This window comes from Branchiostoma floridae, chromosome 10, assembly GCF_000003815.2.
Source record: "Branchiostoma floridae strain S238N-H82 chromosome 10, Bfl_VNyyK, whole genome shotgun sequence".
Taxonomy (NCBI): domain Eukaryota; kingdom Metazoa; phylum Chordata; class Leptocardii; order Amphioxiformes; family Branchiostomatidae; genus Branchiostoma; species Branchiostoma floridae.
In genome coordinates this window covers 13538443-13555594 of record NC_049988.1, presented here as the reverse complement: position 1 = coordinate 13555594, position 17152 = coordinate 13538443, and the positions used below count along the sequence as shown (strand labels likewise).

The following is a 17152-nucleotide window of genomic DNA, read 5'->3' as shown; positions in this document are numbered from 1 at the left end:
ACCGCTGTTACAACACGTCTTTGAGACCTAACCGTCCTTAAGCTAAAACTTTGTATTTTCAAGACAGGGTTTATAAAAGTTTATCCCCATGCCTTATTCAAACATTTTACATTAGCCTATAGTAAAGGAATGTCTTTGTGTTATTATCTACGTGGAGCCACTGTTGCCGTGAGTTTTCTTACGCTAAGTAGTCTTAAGCATTTCGATTTGTTGGGAAATTCGCCTCTTTATAAGCAGTAAGCCACCATTGCAATGGGGTTTCGTGGTCTCATCGTCCTAAAGCTTTATGGATAGAATACGTCATAATTTGTAAATAATGTTGTTTTTAGACATAATCCTATGGCTCAGTCAGACGTTTGACGCCAGGTAACCGTAAAATGTTCTTGTTTTCTTATGAGTTTAAACTCATCGCTCTAATGAGTTTGTGTACGCTTGGGTTTTGAAACAGAAGACCGCGTAAGAGTTTTCAAATAATGTTGTTTGTACTTTAAGTCGCAAGGATTAGCCGAACTTAACGTCATGTACCAGTAAACACTTGTTTTCAGAGCTAACAATCCCCCGCTGCAGTCGGTTTTCGTGCTTTTGAGCTATTTAAACAGAACAACACGCAGTAAGTGAATGACATATTCACCACCATAATCATCATCTAGTCGAACTACCTGTCCGACTTAGGCTAACGTCACATTTCCAAACTGGGGCCGGTCGGGCTGTTTGTGGAAACGAAAAAGAAAAATATATACGAAAAAATATACGTGAATAATGCCCACGGCTATTCTATTTACGTTTTGTGTAGCTTGACATCTTTCATAACATATTTTTCATTCCGGAAAACTGCCCGGTCGGGCCCCGGTTTGGAAATGTGACGTAGTTGATGTTGAAGAATTTTCAAGTAGGCTGTGACAGAACCAACCACCGACAAGGATCTCAGACAACATTTTCTCGCTATAAGAATGCTGACTTTTGCTGGATACTAGTATATGCAAGACTATCTAGAAAATGTCGCTGGTTTGCGATCGTACGACGGTCGCACGACGAATGTGACTGGACCCTGAATGGTTGTCAAGGTCTGACAGCTATCCGTTGACGTGTAAGCCGAATTTACAGAAACTAGTCGTCCCTGTCCCATTTAGTAAACGAAGGGCAACTTCGTTCAACCGTAGTGAGTAAATAGCAAACTCAAGCGTTAGCGTGACATCCACCGAAGCCTAACATCTCTTCTTTATGTAGACCCACTGTACCCCGAGGAATGTATTGTTCTCTTTTCTGTAAGCAACCCTGAATGGACACATAGTTTATTGGCCATGTAACCACCACAGTGCGAGGACAAGATTTATTTCCTAAACAGTGCGTACACAGCGGGTTTCTATCACCATCAGGGTAATTTCACTGGTCAAAGTTGCAATGAATGCATGCCAACCTTACCTATTGTAATGGATAAATGTACTTCAGTTTCTTCGTACTTAACATATTGAATGGAAATCACAAAACTCCAGTAAAACATGTGAAGGAGATCAATATGTTTATTAAAGCGAAGCGGGTTACCCTGGCCATGCAAGTCCAGAAAATCACAAGAATATTTGACATACCATTCTATCAATCATTGACGTGTTGTAGACACGGTGTATAAAGTCCCAGTGCCTATATGCCTCAAAGACTATGGCGCTTTTACACTTTTACTGGCCAATTATTCAATCAATTGATCAATCAATCAATTAATTAGCTTAATTAATGTTTATGGTATCAAAATATATTCAAAAATCAATATGAAAATACGTTTTATTTTGTAGAACACTCTTGCATGGTCATAAGTTTCTTACGAAGTGAAAATAGATTTTGTCTACATTAGATAGCGTTATACAACATGAAGTACATACAAGGTGCAGCAAGGCCACCCTCCATTTTATAACACACGTGCAATACTTAAAGCTGTAGAACATGACCCCCAAATTTTTCAATCAACTTCTTTCATATTTTTGGTAAAAAATTCGGATGTTCATTTACTGATAACTTTTCTCGATCAGCTCAGAATGTTATTAAAAATTTACTGTTACAAAGTCAGTGCTAAAAGTTTTCAAACTGTCAAACTATCATAGTTTTCTGACAGAATTCTGTCCAAAATTTGTAGAATACCGAATGCAGAGGAAAATATATTCTGTCTATGATCATGTTATATAGCTTTAAGACGATATCAATGATATAACTTCTTGGCTATGGTAGTAACTCGATATAATGATAAACTTCTTGCACAATACCCAGATAGAAACTCAGAGTTCAGTTAAGATACATGGTAGAAACCAGTTTGACATGGTCAGAATGAAAAAAATATAATGAAGTAACAAAATGTATGCCCCCCTTTAGTTGCTACTGAAAGATGGTTAATGTCAAAGAATTTCAGAGACAATGTTAGTAAGTTGAACAATAAGATTGAAAATAGATTAGAACGAGTGGGAAACAGAATTATCATAGTACTAAGTTACTGCAATTTCATCTAGAATTCCCAAACTTGTGAATGACAACACACAAATGTCTGTCCATGACTTTTAAAGAATCCAACACTAAAGATAATCTGTATCTATGTACAGATGTAGATACACTAGAAGAATTACTATATTCATTGCAAAAATATATATTGCGAAACGTTCCTGACACGTGAAGGGTCGTACTTTCTGTGCACGCAATAATCACACTGTTCTTGGTTAGGGTAAAGCTATTCTACTTCAAGGTCACCAGTCTGATGTCACGACGTTCATATGATCCAAAGGTCCTGGGTGTTCAGTCCTAGCAGTCCTATTCGGGGCCATCTGAAAAAAATTCGTATTAAAGTATTAAAAAAATTGAGCAGCTAGCCAAATCTATCCTACAAGTGCTTAAAAGGCACTTGGACAAGTGCTTAAAGGTATTTGATAAACGTTATTTGATTGCTGAAAAATGAGCCCAAACTGCAATGAGGCGATAGAAATCATAGATATCAGAGCCCAGATATCTCTCCTTGTTGTATGTTGTAATCAAGGCAACCCCCATACAGCATGTACTATTGCCTGTATGAAAAATAGAGGCATCGTTTTTGATATGCCTGTGTGTCTGTTTCTGTTTCAAGATATTTCTGGTTAGCTTAACTTGAGAAACTTAAATATTGTGATGATATTTGTTGTATGGGTAGGTCTTAGGAAGACGAAGATCTAGGTTGATTCTTGGTCCCATGGCGGCTTTTCTTACTACTGCAGCTACTTCTGATTTTTGAAGACACGAAAACTGTTTCCTAACCTCCCTCACAGAAGGCCTCCCGTCCACACTGTGTACAGCGGCCGGGCACGCTGGTGCAGGGGCAGCCCCGGTTCTGGCAGCAGGGACAGGTCAGGTTGATGTTGTTGTCTCTGGGACACTGACATCCGGTCTCCTTCAGTGTCCAGGCGTCAACCCCAGCTGCAAGTTTAGGACGTTTTACAACGTACAGTCAGTATTCGTGTAAGCTACCACAACTGTGCGTTTCAAACAGGGAAACAATAAATAAATAACCAAGCAAATAGGCATAGATAGATAGGCAAGCAGCAACTTACTTAAGTCCAGAAGTCCACATGTGTGCCCGTACCCACACTGCACGCATTGGTCAGGGTGCTCCTGCAGAATGGAAAACAAAGACTTATACTTTTGCTAACGTCAGGTATCCGCAAGATCACGTGTTAATAAGATCACGTGTCTGTAACTCTCGCGAGTTTACGTTCTGAAGTGATCGGTCATCAGTATTGATCCTGAAGAAGGTGACAGTAGACCGTGAATACTTTTGTGTTGGAAGAAAGTTAAGCATTGTACTTTGATTACTACCAACACAGATGAGCTTCCATGATGATTAAAGATCCATGCTTTCCTTGGGGCCCAGCGTCATTAGCCCAGGCTATGAGCAGTTTGTACCTCAGTTGATGACTTTGGTATGTAAAATGGAAAAATAATTATATAGGAATAATGGTTTACATTGGTGCACTGGCAGCCACCAGGCACGCAGCAAGGACAGTCAAACCGGGAGTAGTCATAGTAACACTGGCAGCCGGTGGAGTTCTTGGTCCAGTGGTCTCCAGATTGACGAAGCCTTGCCTTGATGTCTGTTAACAGATAGATGTGCATGTGTTCATTTGACATTTAACGTATAGCTAGCCGCCGTTCAAAGGCACAGTATAAACCTAAACTTTCATAGTAGCAATGACATGTTTGGCTCTTTTGACAATTGTGAAAATGTGCAGTAAAAGCAATGTGTTTGACGATGATGACTAAACGAGGGACGACAAATATACATATGTGTCTACAATACTCACCGATTTCGCAGTAGGTCCCGGCGAAACCTGGAGAGCATTTGCACGTATCGGGAGCGGCGCAATTCCCTCCCGCGGCGCAAGGGGGATCACAGACAGCTACAAAAGAATAAAATAGAGGATTGACAAAAATTTCTGAACAACAATTAAAGAAGAAACAGATTATCGCATGAGAACAAAAAAATTAAACTAATGCTAAAAAGAAGCTTAAGGCAACCTAGAACAGTTGTTATTTTGATGGTAGTAATGTCTTTGGCCACATACACATACACATACACATACACATACACATACACATACACATACACATACACATACACATACACATACACAAGCCAAGTCAAGTTTATTGCACGACGATTGCATCAGGTACAATGTATGACAAGTAACATATACAATGCATGTTAAGCACACACTCCAATCAGTACGCTTGATAATATGTCTTTCGCTCAACAAAAGTCAACTTCGGACACGATCAGATCAATTGGCAATATGGCTACTGCGGAGTCACAAACCAAGTATGATAAAGAATTATGTTTGATAATTATAAAGTATGTTCAAATAACGTACGTTCGCACAGTCCTCCAGGCTCTTCAGGGTTCAACTGGTACCCTTCCTCACACAGACACTGGTACCCTCCCTCCGAGTTCTCACAGATCTGCTCACACGGGGGCTCCTCTGCAGCGCACTCGTCAATGTCTGTAAAACGTTAAACAGACAAACTTGTTTGGTTTCATCAGGTTGGTTAGTCATTTTTATATTATAACCCCAGGCACGTTTGAGTCTGTGTTCTTGCTGGCAGTAGCAGGCATAGATACTACAGAACAGCATGATCACAACTACAAAATTACATATAAGTTCGTCTTTTGTAGTTCACTTTGTATCCACGAGGCCCGAACTGAACTGACCGAAAAGGTAGCTTACAGCTGTCAAGACGTCAACAGGTGAGAAGATTGTGTTTGTGTTTGAAGAACTTAACTTTCAGACATGCGTGGCTATAATCAGTATTTGCAGGTCATCAAATGTCAAATGAGTTAAACTTAAGCTTCAGACCCCAAGTTTATCTTAAGCTTCAGTCAGGCGGCTTTTGTTTGAGAGATTCGCCATGCAGGTTGGTTAACATCTGATATATTAGAACGTGACTTTGGAAATGTCAGCAGTTCGGGGGCACTAATTACCTGAACAAAAGTAGAAATTCTGATGTGCCGTCACGTAGTGAAGATACAACAAGAATGAAGTTCAACCATCAGTTTGAAGTTCAACCTGGCGTTGCATGCTTAGTATCAAATATCGCTGTTGTCAAATATTTCAAACGCTTTGACTCTTCAAACGCTCGTTCATCCTTTAGCAAACAGACGTATTGTTTTGCCATTTTTGTTACCTACTCAAGACCTGAGGTAAGGAATATCGCTGTTATCCAAGATTTTATGGCGCTGTGTAGATTCCTTCAACAGAGGTATTGTCAATACGATTTTTACTCATCTACAGAAGACCTGACCTGAGGTCGTCAAGGATATTCAAACGCTTGCTCATCCTTTAGCAAACATACGTATCTTTAGTACCGGTTATACTCACCAACACAAGACCTGAGGTCGTCCTGGAGCAGGAAGCCATCGTGACACTCACAGCTGTAAAACCCGCGGGCGTTCACACACTGGTGCTGGCACCCGTGGTCGTGGGTCGCGCACTCGTCATGGTCTGCAAATGGAACAGCATGTTAGATCTCGCGAGGCTACGCGAGAGTAAAAGGGAACGGATGCAATATTTCAAGGGCAAATGTCACTAATATACGCATGAGGACAGATTTTTAGTCTATAACTTGTAAAAGCCCTTGTCTGGGGGAAATTTAGGTGTAATATACATTTAATTTATATCTTAAAATGATAAAACGTTGCAGGGTTTAGACGTTCCTATTTGATCCAAAACAGCATTTTGGGCCAATTTCTGTGCCTGATTAGTCATCAAACTGACGTCATCCCATTCAAAATGGTTGTATAATCAATCTGCCGTTTAAATTGTTTTTGAATTGGACTTTTTGGACATTTGACATACTGGGCTACTGTGAGGGGATGAGTTGTTTGGCGTGGAGTGTTCACGGATGAAATCTTAACACGCTGAATTTGAGAATTTTTTACTTTATTCTAAATATAGCTTGAGTAGTGGTCATTGAGCTGAATTCACCTGTTAAGTATCGATAAATATTGTTTTATGTGTTTGGAAAAACATCAGATGTTCGAAAGTAGTAAACCAAAAGAGATAGTGTTGAGAACGACCATGCGTATATGGGAAACCAATTCTAATTTTAGGCATTAAAACTGAATGACGAAAAACAGTCTTACCGAGACAGTTGAAACCGTTTCCATCCAGATAGAACCCAGGCAGACACGCGCATGCGTAGCTACCGTTGGTGTTCATACAGATCTCTTCACAACCATTGTCGCCTTCGCACTCATTGATATCTATAGATGCGTCAACATTATAAGTCAATGTTAAGAACAACTTTATCAAAATGTAACTGTTCAATCCAAATACGTGTGTGTTTGGATATCGTTCGTACATGTCCTAGATGTAGATACAAAGTACATGTAGACCGACAAAAATGAGCACACAGGAATCTTATAAATTCGATCACCTAAATACCAGTCAAAATCACTCAATCTACTAGTAAAACAAAGGAAACAGCGAGGATTTAGCGAGCCAGTCAACAAAAGTAAGATATAGTTTTGTGAATTGAAATATAATTTTGTGTAAGCACTCACCAACACACTTCTTGCCATCGTCGGCCAACAGGTATCCATCCTCACAGTAACACCTGTAGCTTCCCGCCATGTTCTCACACAAGTCACAGCCGTGGCTGTTGGTTGCACATTCGTCATGATCTGCATGGGGGCGTGATTGAAAATGAGATACTGTTTATAATGGCAGCTCATCTGTGTTGGTAGTAATCCTAGTACAATGCTTAACTTTCTTTGCCTGGGTACCATCCGATTTCTATATGCCTTGGTGTTGGAAGAAAGTTAAGCATTGTACTATGAAAATGAGAGATAATCAGAGACACATTGACATAATATTTACTTCGATATAGAATACAAAAAACGTTACTTCCAATGTTTAAAGAAAAGTGATGAAGAATTTTACCTGAGCAGCCTCTGCCGTTGCCGTCCAGGACCCAGCCGTCCCGGCATTCACAATGGTAGGAGCCCAGTTCGTTGACACATTCGTGTGCGCATCCACCATTGCCGACCGCACATTCGTCAATATCTGTAAAAAAAACGCGTATCGTAGTCGGTCACCTTTCATTCTTGTTACACCCTTCATACCATAAACTCAAACAAGATTTAGTGAATAAGATGTGATGTAAGCACATGTAAGAAAATGGTTTTGCAGCTTTACCATTCTCACACCGATCTCCGTTGAAGCCGGGCTGACAGAAGCAGACATCCGGGGCATCGCAGACTCCGCCATTCTCACATGGAGGGGCGCACACAGCTGTCAGGGAAAGAATAAAAGATACAGCAATAATGTAAGAGGCTCTTTTAAGGTTTTCTGTGTGCGCGTATTGTTAGTCTGATGAATGAAGTCTATCAGCCCTAACGAATAGATCATTGTGTCGCGCTTAATCCCTGTTTCATCATTTGTGCTGATGTATTACTATGTTGAGAATTCTTAGATACGGCAAAATAGAGATATGATCATGATGTTACATTACGCGTGGTTTGACGATTGTCCCTATCGGACTACCGTACTTACGCTCTTGGCAGGCATCTCCAGCGAACCCGTCCACACAGTCACACACGCCCGGGCTGGCGCAGCGTCCGCCGTTAGCACAGCCCTGTGGGCATTGGGCTGCAAGGAGAAATGAAACCATTATCTAAGCAAAGCACATACTAAACGTTTGGGGTGTTCGGTACACTCTGAAATAGTGGGGTGTTACGAAGTGCAGTCACTTTCTACTTTGTGGAACTGCCTTATCGTGTACTACTTGGAAATGTATACGTAAGCTTTTCATTGACTAAAACATATACGTAATAGGTGACTTTTGCCAGTTTTTCTTTAACATGTTCCCATGTATCAAGGAAGCCTGATTCCCGACCTGTTGTCATAGTTACGGGTCACGTGACACTCACGTTCGCAGGATGTCCCGTCGTCCCCCAGGATGTAGCCGTCCCCACAGGAACACTGGTACCCGTGCCCCGGTGCATTCTGGGTACAGGTCTGACTACACGGGTTACTGGCACATTCATCGATATCTGGAACAAACCGCGTACGAATTTTAGATCTCATATGTGATACCTAGGGACATGAAGCAAACTTAACACAATGGACATGATAAGTATGTAGTAACTACTCAGAGGACCCTTACTTAGCACAGCAATCGTATTTACCTGATCTCCAACACCATATAATTGAGAGTTCTTTGATAAACATTGTCGCATACGATATTTGAACTTCCCCTTACTTCCCAGAGCGCTTCAAGAGGTAGATCTGTTTTAGTTACGAAGGATATACGCATAGTTTTAAGTCTCTCGTTTCTTGGAATGAGTTTCTGCAGTACAAGAAATGTGAAACAACCCTACTCACCGTTACAGTTCTTCCCGTTACTGGCCAGCTCATAGCCGTCCTCACAGCCGCAGCTGTAGCCGCCGTGAGAGTTCTGACACTGCTGCTGGCACCCGTGGTCATTAGCCGCACACTCGTCATGGTCTGAGAAGAAAAAAAAAAAAACAGAAAAATATGAATAAATCATAACCAAGGCTTTAAAGGCGACGTTGACTACAATTTCTGAAAACTTATGTCTGAAAACTGCTAGGATTCTGAAACCTTTTTACAGGCACATTAAGATAATCGTATAGACTACATAAGCTCGTGGCAGATATCAGCAGTGCAACAAATTTATCAAAAACAATGGGTTTAGAAATTTGCCAGCTGCCAGTGCACTCACCATAGTATTCTTTATATATCTAACGTTACGTATTGAAATATAAAAAGAATTCCCACACTAACTTATATTACCAAGGCAAACAGTTTTCTTTCTCACCCGAACACCCTCGCCCATCGCTGTCCAGCACGAAGCCTTGTCGACAGGAACAGGTGTAACTTCCCCTGGTGTTGGTACAGGTTTGGTCACAGCCTCCGTTTCCACTGGAGCACTCGTCCTTGTCTGTCAGTTGCCAAATATGAATATTTAAGAAATCGTATTCACAAGAAAGAAAGAGCAAGAAAAATTCAGGTGAAAGTAAATGACCAACGTCACTAAAATCTCAATACTAGATCTTACTAATGTCTTTTCACGGCATTGCAGAGCAAGCATAGACAGGTAGAAGGCATTTTGTCTACTTGAGAATATGATAAATGAAAGTGAAAAAACATAGCTGTTTTCTTTATCTTTTCTCTTTCAAATTTTGAAACATACACAGTCGGTCCGATCAATTACAAAATCCGGTAGGTGACCTAAACCTAAACCACTTATTCTGCAGTAGTGTAGATTGCCGCTAGGAGGCCAATTTTGGAAATTAACCTTAGTTTTTCCGACCCCTACATACATCACAAGGATCCATCCATAACATTTCGGTTTGTGCTATCCATAAACGGACAACCAGCACCGGAAACATAACCTTCTTGGCGAAGGTAAAATAATTTACCTAACATCACTCACCTGTCTGACAGCGGCTCCCCGTGAAACCTGCAGTACAGGTACAGACGCCAGGAGCAGTGCAGGCCCCGCCGTTCTGACACGCGCTGGAGCAGATCGCTGGATGGTGAGATAAAAGTCCATTAGCTGCTGTAGCTACTTTTCTAGTGCCAGTTAGATACAATTTTTGCAAATTTATGCGGCATTAACTCTTGATAACGTTATACATAATAAATATACAAGTAGTAGTACTTCCGTCCTTCATGTTTAGCCGTGTAAATTGGTAAATTAGGATCAAATCTCAATGTAGGTATATGGAAACGATGCTGTAAATTTCCCCAACTCACGTGTTGGGCAGGAGTTGCCTGACTGCTGCCAGCCGGTACAGCACTCGTACACAGTCCTGTACACCGTGCGCTGCTGCTGTTTGTACCGGGTATAGTACACTGTCCTGGAAACAACAGACAATGTGAAATTGCTCTGAAGAAGGTGACAGACAGTCATCAAAACGTCGACGGATATAAAGCAGTGGTTGTGTGAAAAAAAGAGTCAAGTAACAGTAACACACCAACCTGATGAAACTATTCTCATCAACAAACTTAAAACAAGAATCTCTAGGACACAAACCTCCGTAAAGTAATCATTGTTTTTGTCGCGTGGGCATAGCCTCCTTACGAAGAATAACAATCCATGACAAGGGTCTCGAAATGCGATTTCAAACACAGACAGAAACGATACCCCCGTTTGAGGTCACTAACGCTCATAGAGCGACATACTGTTGTGTGGATGAAAACCTCCTTGATGAAAGTTAGACATCCAGGTAGTAAGATATGCCAAATAGCAACTATTCAAGCAACTGTATATGATTTTGGAAACGCAGATATTATCCGTTATCTTTTATCTATTCGCTGTTTTGCACTTAATAACCCATGTTCCGCTTTTCCTTATCATTGTGAGACTGACCTTGTTCTGGTACACTGAAAGAACACCCAGCAGCTGCTGTAGTAGACCTGTGTCCTGGACGCACGCTCCGATACGGTGTAGGGCTGCTGGTACCCCTCCTGGCGGGAGCACACGTGGGCACTGAAAGGTAGACGAGATGAGCGCTGGTAAACAAAAAATTTCTCCGCCCCGGAGGCGTCGCCAAAAAATTGGACATGTTTCAAATGGGAAAATAATGGCGGTAAAAATATTACGTTACAACTGTGCTATGCGATCAAAACTGACATGGTCTCAATGATACAGGTAAGTTACTACAACATGTACTAGTAGCTCCAAGTTTGGCATTAGAAATGATTATGCACACTCGTGCTATGTGTTTATGTCACTTGTGTATCTCTCTCTTTTAACCTCGAAAACGTGTGAAGGTCCATAACAAGTGATAAATGATAACGCCTGGTGCTCGTACAATCGCATAGGAGCATGAATTGGTTATTTTGTATCAATGGTGACCCGGTCGTGTGATTTTTGTATATCCTCTGCAGGCACTCCGTACTACTGGGGTAAGACTAAGACATCGTCCGTCTAAATCAACATACCCATTAGCGCACACCGTCAGCATAGTTCAGCATACTTCAAACACAGCGTTTGTCATCACGACAAGTCTTTAAAATTGAACTTAGCGAAAACGTTGAAAATGTGCATTTTTCTGTTGTAATGCGGCGTCAAAAATAGATGTGCCGTCGTAAGAGGAAATGTAGCGGGGCGGTGCCTGCGAGGCGTGACTGCGCTGACATAACATCCCGCCTGCCTGCTTTGTTCTGTTCTTTCACCTGTCCGTCAGGTAAACACTGCGCTAACAAAGCGGCCTCGTGAGACAACAAGGAAAAGCATTCCCCGGCTTGCAGAACAAGCAGGAACAAATATTGCCACAGACACGCGCCGTGTGACGGCAGCATCGGAAAGGTCTGAAAGTGTGCTATTCTGCTGAGCTGAGTTGGCAGAAAGAGCTATGTAAAAGATCTTGTAATCCAGCCAGCCACGAATAACCAATCAATTAATTAATTATAAACTGCCACTGGGAAAAGTCCTACCAAGGAGGTTAAGAAGGTTTTTTTAACCTCTTTGGTCCTATCGTGTGAAAATTCTAAAGAGTATAGATGATTACACCGGCGGCAGAGAGCACCATCTGCCCCGTAGAGAACCCACGCTAGCTACGTAGGCCAAGTCACGAGTGACTGGATTCTAGGTTATGTAAAGATATTATTTTAGTAAAATGCGACATTCTATCATGGTATGTCATGTCCTGTAAACTAATACTAGTACACTTATTTTCATAGGCCCAACAGATCTGAGCGGAAATCTCCCGTGTGAATTTCCGAATTAGCAAAGTCTCAAGATAATTACATTTTGTTTTGACACGTGTTCGCCATCGTGCTTTTATTTTGTGCAACATCGTAATGAAAATCAGCTAGCACAGGCCATGTTGTCGGATGCCTTAAATGTAAATACAACCAGTCACTTGCTTATTTATTTTCGCTCTTAACGGAGGTGTTATTTGAAGACAGGTTGTTCCTACACGGTCTTCTGAACAGGTGTTGTTGAAACGGTCAAGAGATGTACACAAACAGGGCACGGTCACAAAGGTCGTGCGGTCGTCGTACGATTGCTAACTTCAGGCGTTTTTGGGAGGACAACCATGAATGTTTCCTTCAGAGTACAACTGTCTTGCAACACAAAAGGCTGTCTTAGGTCCTTGTCGGTGGTTAGTTCTGTTACAGCCTGCTTGAAAATCCTACCGCATCAAGATAGTACGACGAACGTACGACCCATGTGACCGCGCCTTTAAATTTATGACCCCCGCCCAAAATAAGGGAGGTATGTTTTTTTTCTATGAAGGGCGTCGTTCACACCCAGTGTATTGAATTTGTTGAGGATTGTGCCGAAAGTTCTTGAGGATTGGGCCGACTCTATAAATACATAGTCAGACTTGCACACGTTGACAAATTCATGGTAACTCTAGATCTGTTGCTGGGGTATCTAACGCACGTCATTGCTCAAACACATGACCTCACATCGCTCTGCTCATGAAAGAAGCCTTGTAAAGTCATTTCGTCTATCAACATGTCCGCAATGACATCATATGTCACCCTGGATACTTCCTGTATAAAACACGTTAAACGTAGCGAGACATTCGCAGACACGATTCATGCATAACTGTGTACATTCCTTGGTTTATTTACCGATAACAAGTGCGCAAATACTCAACATTACCCCCCAAACCCTCATTTCCGTAGAAAACCGACAAATGCAACGCTCAATGGCACACGCGCGTCCGCCACCTGTGAACTATTGTGATTTCTTTACAATATGATTGGTGCTGTGGAAATCTAAAACTCAATACTCAAGCCCAGTAAAACCATGTCTCTTATTTGCGGTCCCCATACTCATATAACGTTATGTTGTATTTGTTGTAAATCTACTGTATTGTCAGAAGCTTAGAAATGGCTTACAGTTGTCAGAAATTTGGAAATAGTAGGCCATCTTTTTTTAGAACGCAACGCATTTTGTGCTACATCTTTCTTTGAGTCGTGTCTTTTGTTTTCATCAGAAGGCGATTCCTTGTATTTGCTCTAGGAGGTGAAAAGACGTACCGTAAAGCCTAACGTGTTCAGGTCGACAACTCCTGCCGACAACAAAATGGAGTGAAAAGAGCGAAGCGAAGCGTGGCGTTTCCTTGTGCACCCCTCCCTCCGCAGGTCGTTACGGGTTAGGTAGACAGTACAGTGCAGAAACACTTATCGACAACAAGACGGTGTGTAGGAGGATTGTTGTTACTAAGGACATTACATGATGTCATTGTTGTCAAGAAGGGGTCTCACGAAGGTCTTGTAAGATTATCAAGGAACATCATGCCCATAGTATAGGGGTGTTCAAGACAGCATTTTGTACATGAAGAAATGCGTTGTTCTAATGTGGGCCTCTCCTATCTATAGGTTTGTGTAATTGTTTTGGCAGATTTTTCACGTCTCTCCACTGTTTTCCATGATCTGCAAGATCAGTATCTGTATATGTATATCCAATAAAACCACCAATCATAACTTTGTGCTTCACAGTCACGCGGCGACAGCTGCTTATGCTACACGGGACAACCTGCCACACATAACCCTTGCACATTGCACATCAATCCTCAGACGCACCCATTTCCAATGGGTGTTGCCGATATGTATTCTGTAGAACCCAAACACTACCACAATGGTTACATCATGGCAGAGTTTACACATCGCCTGAGTTTCCTCTTTCCCCAGAACACGGGGTAGTGACCTAAGTACAGAGAAAACAGAGACTTCCTTTTAAATAAACTCAGATCACCTTACAAAGGCTCAGATCACCTTACAAAGTACTAGATCAGCATTCCATCGAAACTAGGCCTGGTTCACGTAATGCTATTAAGGCACGCCAAGGTCATGTGAATGGGGACGATAGGATTTGTGGTCTGCATATGAATACTCTGCAGTATATAGGAAAGCCACCAGGGGCCTCACAATCCAATAATTTCCCGTTTTTGCCGCGGCCGCACCCTACCAACACACTAAATTTGAAACCAATCCACCCAGTCGTTCTTGAGATATCCTGTTTGCATACAGACAGATAGACACACACACACACACACACACACACAATACATACACACACATACAAGCACGCACACACACACACACACACAACACAACCTCCATGACATACATCATGGGGATGAAGTGAAGGAGGTGTGTAAAGAATGTGGCTTTCTACTTGAGCAGTTCATGTCATTTCTTTTTGTTGATTGTTTCCCCATAACAGATCAGATCAATCCTCAGGCGGAGCCATTTCCCGTGGGTGTTGTAGTATGTATTATGTAGAACCCACCTGTAAACATCACTACACTGATTACATCATGACAAAACCGCGTAACTTCCTCTGTACCTAGAAGTACTGGGCGGGTCAGAGTCGTTAAATCGTTAAAATGTTAGAAATGTCGCATGTCCGTCTCTAGGATAATTTGTTGGCCTTTTGAAACAAAGGCTCTTTTCTTGCCAGTAGTAAGAGCAAGCACGTCACATTCACACCTGGGTGCTGTAAAACATTAGCAGACATGACATTTGCCACCCTAACATTTCTCGGCGCCCACCCTCTCACCATAATGCTCTCAGTATTTCTCGAAGGCACGCAAGGCTGTACCTGGGTCTAATCGCAGAGCAAACGGGACCTCTCCTTTTAATAAACCCAGGGCTCAGATCACCTTACAAATTCTCAGAACAACGTTCCACAGAAGATATATCCGCTAAGACAAGGAAGTGTCCTGGCAGGTCGAGCGTGTTACCCCCGTATGCAGGCACTGTACACGCCTTCAGAACACCTGTTTTCTGCACGCGTCTTTCATACATCACCGCGTTCAGGAATATCCTTTCTACACTGAGTCGTTTGTAACTACAATTCCACAACATCGATTACCGATGTTCTAGGTCGATTATGAGGCAAATTCTTCGGGTATGGATTAGATACATTTTCTTCTTTGTTCTTTCTTTGTCAAGATGTTGAGAGTTTGTGTCTTTTTCTATAAATCACAGAGAGGGAGAAGGACATAGAGTGAATGAGAGAGAGAGAGAGAGAGAGAAAACGAGCAACCAAGAGAGCGAGGAAGAGAGAGAGAGAGAGAGGGAGAGGGAGAAAGAGTCAGAAATCCAGTAGGTTTTTGGCCATACTCAAGTAAATGTTTTCGTTCTTGCAAGAAAATCTTGGGGGTACAGATAACACAATTTTCAACGACGTGAGATTCTGTTACTGTCACAACCGAACAAGATATAATGGAATCGTCATGAGAAGTTAAACTAGATGTACTCTTGTCCTTAACATTCAAACTTCTGGTCGGGTCCGCTACTAATCCTGTGGTGCCGGCGGGTATAACATGGTTTGCGTTCTTGCAAATCTTTTCTTTATCCGCCTTGTTTTATGCACGACCTGTTGCGGTTTTAATTGTAAGAGCTTAACTGCAAAGGCAAAGGGTGGCCATGTACAATACAGTGTAGCAGAAGCCCAAGTCTTGTTGTGCTGAGTTTAATCTTCTTCGCACACCACTTTGCATGTACTCGCTGCGGCACAAACAAACTTGTTATGTTTCAGACATTATGTTCCCCAACCGCATAATGCGATTATTGCCGTGTGTGAAGTATTTGTAACTCTACTCACCTCTCTGGTTTTCCCTAGACTACTTACTTGTAAGCACTGGAGTGTTTTGCTGTGACACGACTAAATCTAGAATTCAGGATAGGCTTTCTCAACTTCGAAACAAGTTACCAAAAACGTTTACTTTACATGGCTGTCTTTGTTCTCAGTGCCTGTGCCAAAATTGTACATTCGAACAGTTTTATATGTTCAAGGCGAGACACTCTGTTATTTGCTTTGCTTAACAGGTAAACCGACTTCAGGTACAGCACACCACATTATATACAAACTGCGTAAGACTGGATTGTAAGATTTGATCCAGTAACACCGGGACAGACGCTTACTCTTTTCGGTAAATGTGACTCTCCCAAACACGAGATCTCCGGCTTTACGCCCCCATACAAGAGGACGTCCCTAGCAGAAGAAAGGTACTCATGTTCACCTGAGTCGTTTGAGGAGTAGGGTCTCTTCCCAAGGCCTGCTAGGTATTCGTACCAAGAGCCTTTAGAATTAGGCCCTAACTCAACCAAGAACCCTAACCACACGACCACCTTGTCCTTGCACCGTTACGTTTTATCTTTTACTATCACCCAGTATCTAAGAAGGTGATTGGAAAGGTGTACTTACCCACTAGCACTCAGATCAGTTCCTGTGACGAACGGGGCCGCAGCCACCACTATCCCCACAAGCATCAAGACAAGGCGACCCGCCATCTTGGCACCTTATAGCGCTTCTGTAAGTTGAGAAAGACCCTCTCCGCCGTACAGCTAGTCTTCTCCCCTTACTGAGTGGGAGTACACAGGTTGGCTGACTACGGCGTAAAGTCTTGACGTACCGGAACGTAAACAACAAACCTGTTTCTTTGTTTAGCCGCCAGCAAGTGCACGGATTGGCAGATGTAGAACACTTGTCCAAGCAACAATGTGTACGTCACACGATATGCTAATTATCTACCGTTCATTGCATGGCTCAGTTAAGTCTTTTTAAAAGTGACATAATTATGGAAATGCCTCGCTCAAGTTCACTGCGTAGTTGCTCAGTTTATGGTGTTACTTTTCCACTGGTACATTTT

The 17152-nt window shown here is 42.1% G+C and overlaps 1 protein-coding gene across 1 annotated transcript; it reads right to left on the bottom strand.

Moving 5' to 3' along the window:
- Nucleotides 1–1502: 1502 nt before the first annotated feature.
- On the bottom strand, nucleotides 1503–16884 carry LOC118424410 (latent-transforming growth factor beta-binding protein 2-like). Its single transcript, XM_035832970.1, has 19 exons — nucleotides 16708–16884; nucleotides 10900–11019; nucleotides 10284–10387; nucleotides 9961–10056; nucleotides 9343–9465; nucleotides 8886–9008; nucleotides 8432–8554; nucleotides 8055–8150; nucleotides 7698–7793; nucleotides 7443–7565; nucleotides 7064–7183; nucleotides 6644–6763; nucleotides 5880–6002; nucleotides 4875–5003; nucleotides 4308–4403; nucleotides 3970–4097; nucleotides 3558–3618; nucleotides 3265–3423; nucleotides 1503–2801 (listed from the first exon to the last, which is right to left on the bottom strand). The coding sequence occupies exons 1-19, from the start codon at nucleotides 16791–16793 to the stop codon at nucleotides 2788–2790; spliced, it is 2040 nt and encodes a 679-aa protein (XP_035688863.1). The 5' UTR covers nucleotides 16794–16884; the 3' UTR covers nucleotides 1503–2787.
- Between the last annotated feature and the right edge of the window lie 268 nt (nucleotides 16885–17152).

Bases quoted from the DNA above. Each gene is read 5' to 3' on its own strand.
- LOC118424410 (XM_035832970.1), bottom strand. From the start codon at position 16,793: ATGGCGGGTCGCCTTGTCTTGATGCTTGTGGGGATAGTGGTGGCTGCG. The intron at 11,020-16,707 runs GTAAGTACACCT...TCTACCTTTCAG, and splicing joins ACTGATCTGAGTGCTAGTGG to TGCCCACGTGTGCTCCCGCC. The intron at 7,794-8,054 runs GTAAGTACGGTA...TTTCCCTGACAG, and splicing joins TGGAGATGCCTGCCAAGAGC to CTGTGTGCGCCCCTCCATGT.